The 18,447-nt window shown below is 51.5% G+C and overlaps 1 protein-coding gene across 4 annotated transcripts in view; it reads left to right on the plus strand.

Annotated features, from left to right (window-relative positions):
• Positions 1–18,447, plus strand: part of LOC144142439 (uncharacterized) — a 242,202-nt gene that overhangs the window by 30,726 nt on the left and 193,029 nt on the right. For 3 of the 4 annotated variants that reach the window (XM_077673960.1, XM_077673951.1, XM_077673969.1), the window contains 3 exons: positions 616–834; positions 5,476–5,641; positions 14,028–14,560. In XM_077673960.1, coding sequence (XP_077530086.1) covers positions 616–834; positions 5,476–5,641; positions 14,028–14,560 — 918 coding nt within the window. The remainder of the gene's footprint in view (positions 1–615; positions 835–5,475; positions 5,642–14,027; positions 14,561–18,447) is intronic. The other variant, XM_077673979.1, reaches the window with a different exon arrangement.

The following is an 18,447-nucleotide window of genomic DNA, read 5'->3' on the forward strand; positions in this document are numbered from 1 at the left end:
AACTGTGAAGGAAACTGTGAAGGAAAACGCCAAGTGGAACATGCATGCATGCATGCGTGCATACACCGATGGCAGCACGCGGTGATGCTCTGTGGCGGTGTGGCAGAGAAACTCTGGGCAAAAGCTAATTTCTGGGTGATTAAAGCATCGTTTGCTGCCATACAAGTGCTGGGGGCGCTATAAAATGCCAAATCTTTCGAATAAGACAAACTTGTATTTTGTCTCCATGGCCTCTTTAACAGCTGTTGAAGGGTCCATGTAACAAGGGTATGAGTCAAACTCTAGAAGCATGAGGGACAAGCACTTGCGTTGGTGATCTCGTTTGGAGCCCATTTCTTTAAGGTGTGCAGGCCAACTAGTATGTCTAAATGCCTTTCATGGTGCCTTTAAGTTTCGCTGGCAGGTGTCGCGTAGCTCCATGCCTGTGCGGGATCGCATGTGGCCGCTACTTTTCTGTAGGAGTATGGAAACGAGTGTGTGCCAGCCTTCAGGTGTGTCCTGTGGATGTGTGCATTGTCGAGCACCACTTTCTCGCTGCGCTGTATTTCCCCTGGGGCTCCCTGACCCTGACCTTCCCTCCGTGCTTGTGCATGTCTCCCCCTTGCTGGCTCTAAGGGTTGCTGCTTCCCCCTGGCCCATCTGGTGGCAGCCACTGGTGCCGCTGCCTTTGCTCGTTCACTCGCCACTCTGGCAGAACCGTCCTGCGTACTCCCGGGGGCCGATTTGGCCGCTCCAGGCTCAGCTCGCCAATGCGGTGCGAAGAGCAGTGGTGCCTGCCAGGAGCCCACTTTACCCACCAGCGGCCCAATGCTCAGCACGGGCACCGAGGCGCAGGTACCACCGGGGTAGTGTGCGCTACCCTTTGAGGCATCCTTGCAGTCAACGAGCAGCTGTGTGTGCTGTGGGCTGCATGTTGTGGCTCACTTGTAGCAATCAATGAGGCGCCATTTATCGCAAGTGTTTGCTGGGTCAGCGGTCACAGTTGCTAACGGGGCACTCAACAGGGTGCTGGAAATTTGGCGCAGTGTCGCAGTGAGCAGATGTAGCTGGAGGGGCACAATGTTGGTGGGGAAAGATGCTGGCCCACAACAGGGAAAACAAGTGTTTAACAGGGCTTGTTCAGAACAAAAACATTCGCCCACACTGCAGCATTCGAAGCAGCGGCACTAATGGCAAAGTGGCACCTTTGCTCCACGACCTGTGCCCCCTTGTATGCGCCTTGCACTGCACCGATGCAGGAGAGGGATGCAGCAGCTAATACTGGCCCCCCAGCGGAATCACTGCCTGACAGAGCTGTCAAGTGCAGGGGATCATTGCGAGCAAACTGACATTACACTTAATTTTTTCAGTCTTACATTACTTTAGGTTCAGACTGGTGGCATGTAGGCATGTGCGCATAGTGGCTACTGCATTCGAAGCAGATATGAAGCAAATAATGCGCTTGTCTGTATAAGTAGACCCAGTGTTTGCCATGAAGTCACTTTATTTTAATTCTGTTCCATTGAAGTGTCGCGCCGTCCCAAACCGAATGCATGCATAGTATTAGGCTGAAGTGCTTGTAGCATGTTTATGGCTTACTTCACTTGGGAAAAATTAGTGAGTTGCAGTTGCATACTCGGGGCTGCTCTCAAGGAGGGAAGGGGGGAGCAACTTTCCCCATCGCCAGCAAAGTGCCTCCCTGGAATTCTCAAGGCCAGGCTCTGGAGACCCCTCTGCCCTCTTTTGACCGGCTGTACAAAGCTGTGTGCAGAATCATTGGTAACAAAGTGCGAGACAACTTCGAATTGTTCAAGATGGCTGCCACGAATGCTATGCTCCCATCGGCACCCCAGCCAGGTGGATGCTGAAATGGTAGGTCTGGTTGGTGGGGGCCCGACGGACAATGAAGAAGAGACGTGAGATCAATAGCCTCCTCCCAAAATAGCCAGTGTGGCACAGACGCAGGAGAGCCTCTGTCTGTTGTGAATTATTGAGCATGCTGGCCTCGACCCCGACCGCGTGCTGAGCATGGGCAAAATGGAGCAGGCACTCCTTGCACGTGACTGAAAAACCTGACGGACGCAGCTTGCGGCCTTTCTTGTGCTGCAGTAAGAGTTGACATCACTGACTATCTCGCGCTTACCCATTCTGGAGAGTTGCCATGGCTAATTCGGCTGTGTTTATTGAACTTTCAGGGGGCAGTCGTGTGTACCGAATGGCCGCTTATAGTATCAAATTTTCTTGCAGTCCTATTCACTTCACTGTAGTGAGGGTTTACTGTATTTGAGCCAAGGTTTGTGCAATTTTCAATATGAAAACTGAATCTTGCAATTTTTCAGCTACGCTTCAGTCATAAGAAAATAAAAGGCTCGTTTGAAAACTTTGGTAAAATTTTTCTTTGGCACGATACAAGAAAATTTGGGTCCAGCTTTCATCTCTTGTGGTGACACTTCAGTATTAGTGCAATGGGGGAAGTGTAACCATGTGTTCCTAGGAGCTACAATTGTTATTTTCTTGAGCAAACGAAAAGGCAGAAACATAAGTGATCTTCTTACTGCTCGTAGCAACGTCATTCTTTGGGGGTGCTCCAAAGACGGCTGCTTCCTATGGGTGGTCTTCCAAAATGCATACCTGACAGTTGCTGCTGCTGCTGCTATTTCCACTTTGGTGTGATGGCATCAGTTCTGGGCACGGTGGGCGAACGTGCCGATATCACGGAATGCTAGCCTACTAAAGCTTTCACGTTAGAACTATCCGTGCGTGTTCCCTGCGTAATCAAATGCATAATGTTAGGAAGGGCGTATCAATCAGAAGAACGAGTGCAGCCAAACAACTTTTTTTTTTTTTTTAGTGAGGTGCATCTGCTAGGTCGATTACTCGTAGGTAACTGCCGGGTTGTGCCTCTTTTCTGCGCACTGGCACCTGACCGTGAACTACAAGCGTGCCCGGTGGATAGCGTAGCTTCACTTTGTTTTGCCTTTTGACATATGAGCCGGCTAGAATGGAGAGGGGAGGAAACGTGATGATGGCTGTGGCAGTGCATGCATCACGACACGGTGCCCATCACGGGGAAGCTGCCTTCAGAGTGGAATTCACTGATTACTCTTTTCTGCAGTTGTTGGTGCGAGTTATACGCGAGTTTTTTGCATTCCACGGCAAAGCGCAGTGCAAAACGTTCTTTTATGGCGTAAAATGCAGCCGCAACCTCTTAATAACGCAAAACAAATTGCACAGCGTGGCAGTCCTTCACCTTCAAATGGGCAGGGGTGGAACAGCTGCGCCAATTGTGCCAAGCTGCGCCAAGAGGGTGATTCTGCTCCGTTCTGCTCCAAAAGCGTACTAATTTGAACAATTGCCCCATGTCTGCTTCAGAACAGTCGCGGGGTAATGGAAGTTTTTACCCTGGGAACAAAAACAAAACATTGTTGTACAGTGGAACCCCGATACTACGACTTTCAAGGGACCGTGCGAAAGCGTCGTATGACCGGGGGACCCGCCGCGGTGGCTCAGTGGCTAAGGCGTTGCGCTGCTGAGCACGAGGTCGTGGGTTCGATTCCCGGCCGCGGCGGCCGCTTTTCTGATGGAGGCGAAAAGCAAAAACGCCTGTGTGTACGAGATTTCGGCGCACGTTAAAGATCCCCAGGTGGTTAAAATTAATCCGGAGCCCTCCACTACGGCGCGCCTCATCGCCTGCGTTGCGTCGGCGCGTTAAACCCCACAATCAATCAAATCAATCGTATGACCGGGGGGGTCGTATAACCGGGGTGCGGGTAAATGCCGGCCTAATGGGGTCTCGTGTGACAGGTGGGCTAAGACCTTATGTTGAGGGCAATCGCGAGAGAACGCCCTCAACATAAGGTCTTAGCCCACCTGTCACACGAGACCCTATTAAGCCGGCATTTACCCGCACCCCGGAAAAAGAAGTCCTTTTTCCTTGTGGAAAAAGAAGTCCTAAACCTATCATGCTGATAATTGGGGTTATGTTTTGCTTGTACAATGTTTGTCATCTCGAACTAGTGTTTTTGTGCTCGAAATAAATTTTTGGAAAAGACAGCTAAAAGCTTCTTTTAGTGCTTTTAGGGTCTGTGTGGTTCTGTTTTTTTTTTTTTTTTTCTCCTCGTCAAATTGTGTGTTGAGGAATTGCATGGCTCTGAGTAGTAGTCCTAACAAGACAATTTAAGTGGTCTGAAAAAACCTGCTCCGAAAGCTGGAAAGTGTGCTCCAAATATCCATTTTGGCTGTTCCAAGCACTGCTTGAAGTAACCAATTCTCTGTTCCGCCACTGAATGGGTCGAGGGCAAGCTAGTGTCAGCTGATTTTCAGCATATAGGAAGTTGACAGCAAGAGATCTCCATTCCTTATCCGGATTTTAGGTTATGTTAGTAGCTACATGTGCGGCGTGGCTCGGCTAGGAATGTCTGGGAATGACCGCTTTCACTGTTGTCCCTTTGCAGCTTGTGGTGCAGTGTGGCATGAAGTAGCAGTATCGGCCACAAGGCCTTGCGGTGGGCTACAGGCCTCGTTGGTTGAGCGCGCTATCGACTAACAAATAAGCGCCAGCAGCGTTCTTCTAACGACACGGCACTTGGAAGCTGTTCTTGGGGAGGCTGTGACTGTGGGAGCTGGGGTCAGTATTTCTAGCCGTGCGGTGAGCGAAATCCATTCGTTAAACGTGGTGCTGCTTTGGATTTTGTACTTTGTTTGGTTGTGAACAGCACAGCTACTGAAGAAATTCAGCATGACCAAGCAAATGTAGAATCTCATTTTTTTTATATCTGATAATTCACTGTGTCTATGTTCATTATGAGGGCCAACTGTACTCCTTACCTTCAGTCACGTTCTCAAGTGGTTCTGCTGGGAGCTCATACGATTATTCACGGAGACAGGGTCGCACAAAGGGACGTGCTGATCGTTTCCTCTGGTGTTATTGTTACTGGTCCCGTGATCACTTTGGCAATCCTCGTTTGTCCTTCAGAGGTCAGAACAAGTCTCTGGTCGGACGACGAAAAGGGAACCCCACAAAATGTGGCTGAGAAAAGTCGTCTTGCTAGCTGGTTTTGCTGGCCAGTGCTCCTCTGAACTGTTCGTGAGATGCGCAGTTGTCGCAATGAGAAAGGCCTCTATTCCGCATTCCCTGGCGTGGTGTGCACACAAGCTATCCCGTGTCATTACCCCCGCTTTCAAAGTGCGAATACTTTTTGTGGCCTGGGGCTAAAAATCTTGTGGTAATGCTGTACTGTAATTTAATTAAGCAGTTCAGTAGCTGGAAAGCGATGGGCTGCACCGTTTGCTTACAGGGGATGCAGCGCACAGTTTAAACTTCCACGTGCATTTTATCAGAGGGAATTACTCCTGCCATTGTATAAATCAGCAGCCCCGCCCTGCAAATGTGTCTTTATGCTTCCCCTCCCTCCCCCTTTTCCCTTCTCAAATGGTTGCCGGTGTTTGCCCCATCAGCGGGTGGGGTGGAAATTCGGAATGCGGTTGTTCCTGCAGGAGGAGCCCTCCACCCGAGTCCCCCGAGGAAGACTGGGAGGCGGAGATCGTGCCTTGTACGCCGGAGGCCAAGCCCTCGGCTGTCGCTGAAGTCCACGCCGGAGGCGACACCCGAGCGAATGGCACTGGCCCCTTGAGCCCGCAGCTGGTCTCAAATATTAAAAAGGTAGGGGGTGCCAGACGCTTGTCCTGCTGGGGAAGGGGCAAGCATGTTCAAAGGGGCCTCAAAAGACAGCGTGCATGCTTGTTTTATGCTTAAGGCTCACTCAACTTCCTGCCTGCCTTTTCTTTCCTTTTTTTTTTTACCATGGTGAAATCGCAGATAACCTAAAATTTTGCTCTTGAAAAACTTGTGTGTTTCTGTTTTTCTTTTTATCAGTGCGTTTTTTTTATCAGTGGGGGCACCATTGAGGAGGTGCCAGAGATGGAGCAGTGTGTGATAGCCATGCTAGCCTTCCTGCGGCGTTATCAGGGAGGACCGCATTAACCGCTGCAGTGCCACAATTAGGTGTATGGGCTCTGGCCTGTTTCGGCCACTGCCAGTTGCACTGACTGGCCGTGACACCACGGGGACAGTGTGAGGGCTGGTGGGTTGTTGGTCTTTTGTCTGTTTTTCTGATTGTGTAACCTACTTGTTCTGAAGCCTGCATTATGCGACCATAGGTTGCAGCGCAATCAATGAGGTGACATGGGCACAAATTTCACACGTGCTATTGTGGAATTCTTGCCAGCCACCTTGATTGTGGTATGGGCATTCAAGAAAAAAAAAAGCCGCCCGCATCTTCCCACGGGGGGAACTCGTGTAAATGCGTCGCATCTACTCGAGTCAAGCAAATCGTCACGTCAAGCGAAAGCCAAGCAAAGACGCCCTTGACTGAATTCCGAACGCGCGCTCCGCCGCTTATATACATTGAGGGGACTGCGCAAGCCGGTCCCAGTCGACGACGTTGGCGTACTTGTAAAGCGGCATGGGCTCTAGATGTTTGAACCAAGCGCGGATGTTGCTTCGCCGGAGAACGGCACACTGGTTATATGCGCAGCGCGCCCGAAGGAGAGGAAACCGCGGAAGAGAGAGTACTGCACATGCGCCGGCCCCAGCGCCTCTGCCGCGGCTATGACGCAACACAATCCACTTAAATCCAATCCAATCCAAACCAAGCCAAGCCAAGCCAATCAAATCCAATCTAATGTCCCTCGCGAGAGAGTGTTCGAATCCAATCCAATGCCCCTCGCGAGAGAGTGTTCGCTATCGCCTCGACTCGACGCGCATGCGCAGTAAGCGTGCGGACTACGGACGCCAACGCGGGTGACATCGTGAGTTACTGAAATGCTCTGCATTTAAAATTAATGTGGGTAGATGTGCATGAAAAGCTTTTTCTGTGTCTGGCTAATTTCCTTCAAATGATTGATTAATTGTGGTATTTAATGCGCCGACGCTACATAGGCAACGAGGTGCGCCGTAGTGGAGGGCTCCGGATTAATTTCGCCCACCTGGGGATCTTTAACGTGCACCAAAATCTCGAACACATGGGCGTTTTCGCTTTCCGCCTCCATCAGATGCTTTAATTCGACCTGTTGTTGCTATTCATTGGTGCAGAGGAGGCTGGACAGCATGTAGTTGCGGTCCAAGGTGCAGGTGGCTGTGAATTGGGTTAGAGTTGCCCTGTGCGAGTTCTGGGTAGTAGTAAACTGCTGAAATGAGGTTGGATATTCCTTCCTGCAGTATTCATGGGCACTGTGAGGGTGAATGTGACCTGGTACAGTGTTTTATGGATGGCAGAAAGGTAGAAGTTAATTGCCACTGTTACGAATGGGCCAGCGCCGCAGTACTTCCCCGCATCACTCCTCGGCTGTGCGGCGAAGCCACTCGTGCGCCTTCGAAAACAGGCGCAATCATGTCGGCAACAAGTTGCGACAAAGCCTCGTCAGACGCTTCGCTCTCTGCGCATTCGGCGGCTGCCTACGGCGGCTGAACTTCGGCGGCTGCCTGCGTGGCTCGTCTCCACGCTCTTCAAGGACAGAGGCCCCGGTGATCGCAACGGAGTCCTCCTCTCTCCCCTCTCTCGAACTCAACGTGCCCGAGGCTATGAACAGCTTACGAACTCTGGAAAGAGTGTAGTGCGTGTTCCAGCGTGTTGGCGTTTGACCGTTACCGCTTTTGGGTATAAATAGAGCTGCCTAAGCGTTGTAAACCATTCCTGTTAGAGCAGCGAATCGATGTTGTCGCTCTGCTCGAGTCCTGTATTGTAACCTCGCCCGTCGGGGCATTGTTCTTTGGCTTCGGCTCACCTCTCGCTATGAAGTAAACAGTTACGTTAGCCTTCAGCTCTGGACGTCTTCCCGGCTGCAGTCGGCCTTCGCGGTCGCAACAACTGGTTGGCAGCGGTCGGATGGCAACTTCGTAACACCTGAGGCCAGCGGTGCGAGACCCAACACCACGGACGTCAAGGCGGCTTCGGACTTCGCAGAATTCACGGCGGTCAAGGGTGAGTGCGGGACTTTTCTTCACTGAGTTTTACCAGGCTTCTGAGGATAGCTGGTAGGGCGTGTTTTTGTCGCGTGGGTTATTCGCGCAAAACATTTTTGGAGCAGTGGGAAAGCAGCACTCTAGACCGGCCATGAATTTGAAGGCGTTGAAAAAACCGCAGTTGTTGGAGCTTGCAAAAGAGTTGCGCTTGGATGTTACGGACGCACTGAGAAAGCCAGAGCTGATACAGGCTATACTCGCTGTCGGGGCTGACGATGAGGAGCTGTCGGAATGCATTGAGCTGATCAATGGCAGGGAGACCGCGAAACGTCAGGCCGCCGAAGCAGAGGCTAAACGTCAGGCCGCCGAGGCAGAGGCTAAACGTCAGGCCGCCGAGGCAGAGGCTAAACGTCAGGCTGCAGAGGATGAGCGCCAGCGTGAGGAAAGCGAGGAGAAAAAGCGAGAACACGAGGAAAGAATGCGAGAGCAGAAACTCAAACACGAGGAAAGAGAGCGAGTAGAGGAGCTCGAGAGGCAGAAACGACAGCAGGAACGCGAGGAAAAAGAACGACAGCACCAGGAAAAGATGCGATGGTACGACCTCGAGCTCGAGCGCCTTGAACAGGAAAGAAGGGAGCTCGAGGGAGAGAGACTGCAACGAGAGAACAAGCACCTAGGGCATGAAATTCAACTCGATCAGGATGAAGTGAAGCTCGAGTTAGAATTGTTGCTCGAGAAAGACCTCGTTGTCGAGGAAAGCACCGTGCCAGCGCTGCCAGTAGCAGACGCTCGGGAGCGCGAGTCGGAGGTGACGGTTGCAGCCGAGCAGAGCGGCAAGGTTGCTGAGAGAGATAACCAATATAACGACGGCGCATTAGCTCAGACTGTCGCCAGAGGCGGCAGAGGGCAGTGCGTGTCCACTGAGTGCGATAATGTGTCGGCGTTTGTTTTGGAGATCTCGGCGGAGTGTTCGGACGGTTCAAATTCGCGGGAGGCCTTAGGAACGGCTACCGGTCTGAACATGAACATTTCGCGAGATAGTGAGGTTTCGCTGGAGTGCCTAAGCCATGAGGCTACCGAAAGGCAACACGAGTCCGCTGAAACGGAGGTTGTTTCTTCGGACGACGGCAGTTCAGAAGAGACCTACGTTGTGGGAAAGCCTGCAGTCGAGGCAGAAAACGGTTTGCACGGTTCAGCTGGGAGTCATGACGATCTCGCCACTGAGCAAGCCGATTCCGTCCTGCTACCAGCTCAGGAGGAATGCGTAACCGATGAGGTTACCGAGAGACCGCACGAGTCCGCTGAAACAGAGGTTCTTTCGTACGGTAGTGCAGAAACGAGCGACGTGGTGGCAAAGCCTGCTGCCGAGGCAGCGAGTGGTTTGCACAGCTCAGTTGGGAGTCATGACGATCTCGCCACTGAGGAAGCCGATTCCGTTCTGCCACCAGCTCAGGTAGCTGACCTCGAGCAACGGCCAGCTGAGCACGCAGAGATTCAGGTGTCGCGGGCGGCTGAGCCGTCTTTTGAGACAGGGCAGCTTGGATCTAGTGTAGCCTTGACAGCCGCAAAACAGAACGAAAACATCCTTCGGTGTTCGCTTGCTGAGGCTGTCGCCGAAAGCGCTAGGGACGACGAGGTAGTGACTGTTCGAAGCTACCAGGTGTCTAATGAACACGTCGTGCCCTTGTCACTCCCAGCTGATGCTCCCGAAGATAGGCCAGCATCGGCGGAGCTAGCTGAGGTTGCGGTGTCGACTGCGGCTGAGCCAAAGTCGGGAACCGATCAGCCTAGAGGAGAGAACGTAAACACGTTCCGATGTTCGCTTGCCGAACGCGTTCGTAAAAAGGCGAGCAAGAAGGATAGAGGGAAAACCTCTGCGCGCACTTGCGGCGCGTGTTTCAGTGCAGGCACGCGAAGGGGCGAAGCCGTGAGCTCGCATCGAGCCAGGGGGACGCCGCCTCCAAAAAGGATTGCACGCCTTACGTTCGAACGCTGGAAAATCTCGCTCGCTTCTCCGCGCGCTCGGCCTTTGTCGAAAACAACGGCCGGTGTCATTTCACGCGGTCGCAGCGACGTCGAGGGAACTGCTGCTGACGTGAACGTGAACACTTCGCGAGATAGCGACGTTTCGCAGGAATGCGTAAACGATGAGCTTTCCGAGACGCCGCACGAGTCCGCTGAAACGGAGGTTGTTCCTTCGGACGGTAGTGCGGAAACGAGCGATGTGGTGGCAAAGCCTGCAGCCGAGGCAGCGAACGGTTTGCACGGTTCATTTGGGAGAAATGACAATCTCGCCACTGAGCAGGCCGATTCCGTTGTGCCACCAGCTCAGGTAGCTGACCTCGAGCGACGGCCAGCCGAGCTCGTAGAGATTCAGGTGTCGCGGGCGGCTGAGTCGTCTTTTGAGAATCAGACAGGGCAGCTTAGTTGTAGTGTAGTTCTGGCAGTGAGGAAGCATAACGGGAACACGCTTCGGGCTTCGCGTGCGGAGGCTGCCGCCGTAAGCGCGAGGGACGACGAGGTAGTGACTGTACGAAGCTACCCGGTGTCTAAAGAGCTCGTCGTGCCCGTGTCATTTCCAGCTGATGCTCCCGACGATAAGCCCACATCGGCTGAGCTAGTTGAGATTCCAGTTTCTCTTGTGGCTGAGCCGAAGTCGGGAACCGACCAGCCAAGGGGAAGGAACGCAAACGCGTTCCGGCGTTTGCTTGCCGAACGCGTTCGTAAGAAGGCGAGCAACGAGGAGATAGCGAAAACTTCCGCGGGTACTTGTGGCGCGCGTTTCAGGGCGGGCACGCCGAGAGGCCAAGCAGTGAGCTCGCTTCGCGCCAAGGGAACGCCGCCTCCAAAAAGGAGTGCGCGCCTCTCGTTTGAACGTTGGAAAATCTCGTTCGCTCCTTCGCGCGCTCGACTGTTGTCGAAGCGAACGGCCGGTGTCCTCTCACGCGGTCGCAGCAGCGTTCAGAGAACGGGTGCACCTAAAGTGCGATACCAGAAAGGGAAAACTCGGAGCAATGACGAGAGCTCGAATCGCAGCTCTCAGCGCGAGAAGTGGCTTGTAGACGCCTGACTTTCTCAAGTTCATTGTTTTTCCTGGAGCAGGTTTCGCCCTTTACGATTACATTTCTTTTTGTGTGGGACATTTCCAATCAAGCGAAATGTCACCTTTCAAGTTTTTCACTTGTCTAAAGTACTGCTGGGCAAAAATATAACTAGAGTAGTTAGTTATTCGCGTACTTTTCGCAACTAAAAGCCTGGTAAATCTTCAGTGTTGATTTGTCTTCGCACTTGCCGGCGATGCGGTTGTGTCTTCCTGTGTTGTTCTGTTGCTTGCCTGACCAAGCCAGAGACGTTCTTGGGGAGCCACTACTCGTCCAGTGACCCGCCCGGTGAGGCTCCAGCACGGTGTCGTACAGCCAAGGCCTGGAGTCGAGCGTCTGCCGAACACTTCACTTCGACAGCATCCCTCCGGACAACGGTTGCAGACCCTTATCCATCGGGATCTCGGACCCCCGGCGGAGAAGCTGTTACGAATGGGCCAGCGCCGCAGTACTTCCCCGCATCACTCCTCGGCTGTGCGGCGAAGCCACTCGTGCGCCTTCGAAAACAGGCGCAATCATGTCGGCAACAAGTTGCGACAAAGCCTCGTCAGACGCTTCGCTCTCTGCGCATTCGGCGGCTGCCTACGGCGGCTGAACTTCGGCGGCTGCCTGCGTGGCTCGTCTCCACGCTCTTCAAGGACAGAGGCCCCGGTGATCGCAACGGAGTCCTCCTCTCTCCCCTCTCTCGGACTCAACGTGCCCGAGGCTATGAACAGCTTACGAACTCTGGAAAGAGTGTAGTGCGTGTTCCAGCGTGTTGGCGTTTGACCGTTACCGCTTTTGGGTATAAATAGAGCTGCCTAAGCGTTGTAAACCATTCCTGTTAGAGCAGCGAATCGATGTTGTCGCTCTGCTCGAGTCCTGTATTGTAACCTCGCCCGTCGGGGCATTGTTCTTTGGCTTCGGCTCACCTCTCGCTATGAAGTAAACAGTTACGTTAGCCTACGGCTTCTGGACTTCTTCACGGCTGCAACAGCGGCTGGCCGCTCGCATCATACACGCTACCACTCGTATGTCGGAGGCCGCGGAGTTCGGATCGGGTGCCCCCGCCCGGTCGCAACACCACCCTCACAATTGGCACTAATTAATGGCCATTCAACTGTACTACTACGGTTGGCGACTGGTGTCTAGTGAACTTATGTTTCAGGCAGGGTTCTCCCCAGGAATTTTTGAGAGGTGGATATATGGAGAATTGAAGACGGCAGAGGGCAAAAAATCTAAGCATTTCAAATTTTCATAATATAAATTGAACGCCTCGTCAAACACCGGATATTGTGGTGCCGCAGCGTGGTGAAAAGTGGAAGCTCCTAAACAAAACTAGAAAGCAGCAAGTGCAGCCATCGACTCCAAGGTCTGCACGCATCTGGCAATGTAAGACTTCAGAGCCACTTGTTCTATCTCCTTTTCACGTAACGATATGGCGAAGGTGCAACCCACTGCTACTGGCGTTGCTTCAACACAGTGGCCATATTTAGTTCCTCCGGCACGCACTTCGAACGGGCATGTCGGAGTGGTGAGTGGCCTACCAAAGGCAGTGAGTGGATGGTGAAGCGGAGCAGTGGGCGGCATTTCCACCGCCGCCCACCGTGGGGAGAACCCTGGTTTTAGGTCGTCGACACTCATCCTGATGGACTTTGGCTGTCGGAGTTTAATGAAGTCTATAGGGTGTGCCTTCTGCTTTGCTTTTTTTTTTACTGCTTTAGCCTTCTACTGGTGAAGAACTCTCATGTCCTGCCTACTGCCTCCCCCCCCCCCCCCCCAGCGCAGACGCACGTACAGGAAGGGAGAGATGGGGATGAGGGGGGGGCGGGGGGATGGTTCCGCTGCATCTCGTCACCAGTAGCAGGTGGCAGGTGACGTTAAGTTCCCCCCTGGATGCAAACCACGCTACTCTTGTATAACCTAGTACCATCCACAAATTTGCCTCGAGCGCTTGGCTATTCTCTTGAGCAACTGCTAGAAGGAGCCTGCCGTTCGGCCTGTGTGGCCTCGCGGTAGTCGTGGATTCTGGCGCTAATTGTAAAAATGTAAAAATGTCTTCTTAGATCAATCCTACGCATTGCTTTCCTAAAAGTGGTTTTGTATCTGTGAAGTCGATGTGGGGCACAATTTATCGCCACGTTTCATACCATGCCTGAAGTGTCTGGCTTGTACAGAGGGCAACACCCTTGTCTATAACACAGGTTTCGTACTTATAGCCTTATCTTGCCTCGAGCGAAAAACATTTGAAGAAAACTATTGTGTCATTCTGAAGTCTTGACGATATACTTTGGCCTCAACGTCTTTTGTGACAAGTTTGAGGCCGTAGTTTTGAGAAGTAACCAGTTGAAGTTGAACTCAGTGTTATAGACAAGGGTGTTGCGCACCGTACCTACGTGGGAGTGAAATATCGCTGGCTACAGTGAAGCAGCGTGCATCATGCATCATTGCTACAGATGAATGGAGTGGGTGGGTGCATGGAGACTCCAGACATTTTACAGATTCTTATGTAGGCCTTTGCCTGTGTTTGTACTGTGAGTTTTTCATTTTAAGTTCATGCATAGATCTACCTCTTGTATAACAGAACGGGGACAATCTAGTTTACCGTACTAAAAATATCTTGATTCATATTTGATGCAGGCCATGTGCAAACTTCTCCAGTTTAATTGCCATTGCACTCGCACTACTCGCAAGGTGCTGGGTGCCAGAGTGATGTTTAAAGTTTCCGTAACCACTAGGTTAGGTCAGTCAGGAGGCAGGAGACATATCGTTCACATGTATTTCAATCAGGATGTATTGTAGTTTCAGCCGCAGGAGCTAGTTACGTGGTCGCGTTGCATCAGTAGCCCGATTATGCGACTTGGGTGTGCAGCTCTTGGGTCCTGCCATCCTGTTTGGTGGTGTTGATTGGCAGTGGGCACGGCTGGCGCTCCTTTTGTGCAACACCAGTTCTGTGCCTCAACCACCTAGAGCAGCTCTTTAGAGGTGGTGTGCTAACTGCGCAGGGTCTGACGGGCAATGACCAGACTCTAGTGGACCACGGCTTTGGCCGTGTGGGGGAGCTGGTGCCCCACTGTGCCGACATCGTAGGCGCCACGCGTCCTACTCCGGAAGGGGAGCTCATGATCAGCCCTCGGGAACAGCCACCAAGTACCAAGCCACCAGTCCCTCACAGCGAGCCACCTGCCCTGCCCCGTGACGGGCACCAGCAACGTCAGCGACCACAAGGCCCACCCTTAGGTCTGCAGCACATGATCGGCTCTCGGGAACAGCCACCCAGTACCAAGCCACCAGTCCCTAACAGCGAGCCACCTGCCCTGCCCCGTGACGGCCACCAGCAACCTCAGCGACCACAAGGCCCACCCTTAGATCTGCAGCACATGATCTGCCCTCGGGAACAGCCACCCAGTACCAAGCCACCAGTCCCTCACAGCGAGCCACCTGGCTTGCCCCGTGACGGCCACCAGCAACATCAGCGACCAGAAGGCCCACCCTTAGATCTGCAGCACATGATGGCCGTCGTCGAGAAAATCCTCCGGTAAGCCTCACCACTATGGATGAACGTTGCACCTATATATATATATATATATATATATATATATATGTGTGTGTGTGTGTGTGTGTATATATATATATATATATATATATATATATATATATATATATATATATATATATATATAGGTAGCAGTTGAACTTTTGAAGATGGTAGAGAACACAAGAAAAGAAAACTTTGAACAAGGTAAAAGCACGATTGTTGCCAACGTTTCAGCAAAGAGACTTGCTTTCGTCAGGGCAATCTCTCGCCTGGCTGGCACGCTTTATATAGGGGTAGGTCCCCAGGTGGGTGGGGAGAAGGAAAGAAGAAAGTGAAATTGAGAAAGTGGATTGGTTTGGGAGTATGTCAGGGGAGATATTGAGGGGCAAAGAAGGTTGCATAGTTTAAGCCGCGAAGTAGGTCACAGGGAAGTCAGCCGGTGGTTGATATTCCGGGAATTTTTGGAGAGAAAGGATGACAGGGTGTTTGTTGACCCGCCGCGGGGCATAAGGAAAGGTTCTCAGAACCGCCGGAAGCAGACCAGACGGTGAGAGTGGGGTCCTTATCAGATACTATCTGCAAGCCTCAGGTCAAAAGAAAAGATAGAGAAGGGGGGAAATAACTAGGCCAAGGAAAAAAAAAAGAAGGAAAAAAAAAAACTGGGAGGGAAACCACACAAACCCACACACAAAAGAAAAGGTCATTGCTTTTTCTTTTGTGTGCTTCAAACCGGCGTTACACACTGCCAGCTGTTGGCCTGCCAGTTTCGTTCCCATACGAGGGCATCTCCGGGGGTAGTGTTGCTTCTTAGTTGAACTGTCTATTCGGATGGAGTCTCCAATAAGTTTTGTACTGTTTCATTTCAAAAATGTTAGGTGGCGCTGCAATGGAGGAGGCTCACAGTGCTGATCTGTTTATCGCGCAACAGACTCTGCCAAAGTTTGCAGAGCACGATTCTAGTGCACCGCACCTCATTTCTGCAAGCAAGGCTTCAATAGCGAGTCCGAAGATGATCATAAAGCACAATTTTATGTTTTGAGAGATAACTGAACATGAATGTCAACAAGCATCAACCATGGAGTTCCGTTTTCAACTTCATGCACGTCATTCCCGCATCGCATGCTTGTCCCAAATATTTTGCTGGCTGTAAATGCAAAGTCAGTCATTGACTAGATGTTTTTACGTTACGTGGGGGCAAATTGGTGCCTCTGACGAGAGCAGTACGGGGGTGTGGGGTGTAGGGGCAGGGGTGAAGGGGGAAGGCATCAGGGCCAATGAGACTTTGGTCGTGTGTCCTCAGCGGCTTTCCACATGGCTTTTTTTTACGCACGTGAGATGTTTGCGGGCTCATGGTGAATGTTTAGCATTTTCTGGAGTCTTCGCGGTGATGAGTCGGAGACCGTGTACCCCGGTCCACTTGTCATATTTTCAGAAGGAAACCAAAGTGAAAATGACTTGAAAAAAAAATGGGGAAGATTGAATCTTGAGGAAGCAGGGACCGAGAATTAAAATGAAATGAAAATAAGTGTGAAACATGCAATGGCAGTTGGTACAGAGGAGCTAACTGTACAAATTAAGCCTGTGTTGGGAGGAGGGCGCAAGTGGAGGGGAGGGGTGTCCAACAATGGGCGTGACAAATGGGTCGTCGCAATGTTTCTTGGTTGCACCAGATTCCTTCAGTGCTTGCACTAACCAACCAATTCACGATCCAAGCAGTCGCGAAGGATCTGAAATCAGGTGTTGATAGCTGATATTTTTTAAGTCGGCGATTGCACAAAGATGGCGATACTGTATGGAAGGGGCATATCCCATGCAGCCCCGTGTAATTAAACTAAAAGAACAATGGACGAGTAGCTTGTCAAACAAATTATGCAAGAAATAGAACAGTTATGTAGGCATTTATTTTATTTACCGAATGGTTAACCAGGTGATTCTGTTTTTTGTTTCATTCTCCTGTAAGTTAAAAGCAGTGTAAATTAGTATTTGCATTGCGCACATAAATAAAGCGGATAGCCTTGTGTTAATTTTTTTCTATTTTATCATGGTTTGCGTGTGGGTGTCCCACGGAGTTCGAAGTAACGAAATATTTGAAGCTGATGACCTAAATATTTTGCTTTGGTAGGTTTGTCTTTCAAGATGGAGGGTGAGTAAAAACAAGGACAGGGCAACAAAATTAACTGCATAACAAAAACATAAACACCAGGTACGTCACCCACTTTCTATCATTAGGCATTCGATCCTCTGAGTGCTCCATTCCGGAAGGTGATCGGGGGACCACGCGATAATTGAGGTGGGTGAGAAGGGCAGCTTCTGTGCTAGTGATAGTGTTCTGCTGAGTTTTAAATGCAGAGCATTTCTTTAACTCACGATGTCACCCGTTCTAGTTGTCCATCGTCGTCCGCAACCCTCCTCCTACACTATATAAAAAAAATAATACTTACCGGCGCCTGGTTTCGATCCCACGACCCTGCGGGCGGAATGCAAGGTACATGGTGCTCTACCCACTGCGCCACAAAGCCGACACAGAATGGAGGGCTATGAACGCGCCTTATATCCTTGACTCATTCAAACTACGTCAAGAAGCTGCTGATACAACGCATTCACTACCTGTGGGCGGAACGCGAGGTACATGGTGCTCTTCCCACTGCGCCACAATAATCATACCCACCTGCTAATAAATGATGTCACGTGACCACGTAATTACGTCTCCTCATTTAATTACAATACAACAACCAACAGCAACAAGTGCAACAACATTAACGTAACGCAAACTACTTAACGTCGTGCGCCCCTGGAAATGCTCTGCATTTGATCGTGCCCCTCACGAGGGGGATGTTTAGTTTCCTGCCGCAGCAAGAACCAGGCGGCCTCCTGCGCAGTTTGTGGCGCATACCCACTTGGGGGATTGGCCAGGATCGTTTCACTTACTACATGCCGGTTACGGCAGGGTTTGACTCGAATTTTTTTTTTATCAGTAAGCTCAATGTTAATATTAAAAAAATTTATTTAGCAACTAGTAGTGGAAACTTTTTCAGTGCTGCGTTGTACTGCTTCACAATCGTGCCGAGGAAGCGGAGTAACCATGCCGAGGTTCTGCTCGTCATTCGGTTGCAACAGCACCTATGGCCGCGATAAAGTGGTCTTTCACAGCTTCCCGCGGGAGCTGAAACTCGCTGCTCAGTGGGTTGGTACTGTAAAGAGGGAACACTTCAAGCCCACAAAGGCGAGTGTGTTGTGTTCCAGACATTCCCAGGCAGGCTGCTTCTAGGCAGTATCGGGGTGCCATTCTGTTGAAGTGCAACCTCCAGCACAGCCCTGTTGAGGCACACATTTTTTGTGAACATTACTAGAAAAAAAAATTACGCACACCTCCCCTCGCGGGAACCCTGGTGTGATGCGACGCTGAAGGGCGTTCTATTGGCGTTTCCATTGGGTCGATTAGTCGAATAGCGTGAAATGCGTAGTGGACGTCCATTGCGTTTCCATCACATCGTTGGGTTCCCGCAAGGGGAGGTGGGCGTAATTTTCACTTTTGACCACGCATACATGCAAATGAAAGTCGTTTAGGCGTTGTTTAGGAGGTATGGTCGCATCAAGCAATCGTCGGGTACGGCAAGAGAGCAAGCGCAAGCGCAAGCGCGGACGACCGTCGACTGAGACCGGTGGGAGCGCCCGAAGGAGAGAAGACCGCGGAGAGAGAGAGTACTGCACATGCGCACAGTGCGCAGCCGCGTGCAGGGCCGCGCGCGGCGCAACTGCAACCGCAGATGTTGGGAGAGAGTGTTCGCTATCGGAGAGAGGAGAGGAGGCGAGCGGAGGAGAAACGCAGCTGTGTGGACGCGGACGACGGATGCACGCAGGACAGGGCCGCCGGCAAGGGATGCTCC

Source organism: Haemaphysalis longicornis, unplaced genomic scaffold (genome assembly GCF_048455015.1).
Source record: "Haemaphysalis longicornis isolate Haplotype H1 unplaced genomic scaffold, Haemaphysalis longicornis Haplotype H1 scaffold_1, whole genome shotgun sequence".
Lineage (NCBI taxonomy): Eukaryota > Metazoa > Arthropoda > Arachnida > Ixodida > Ixodidae > Haemaphysalis > Haemaphysalis longicornis.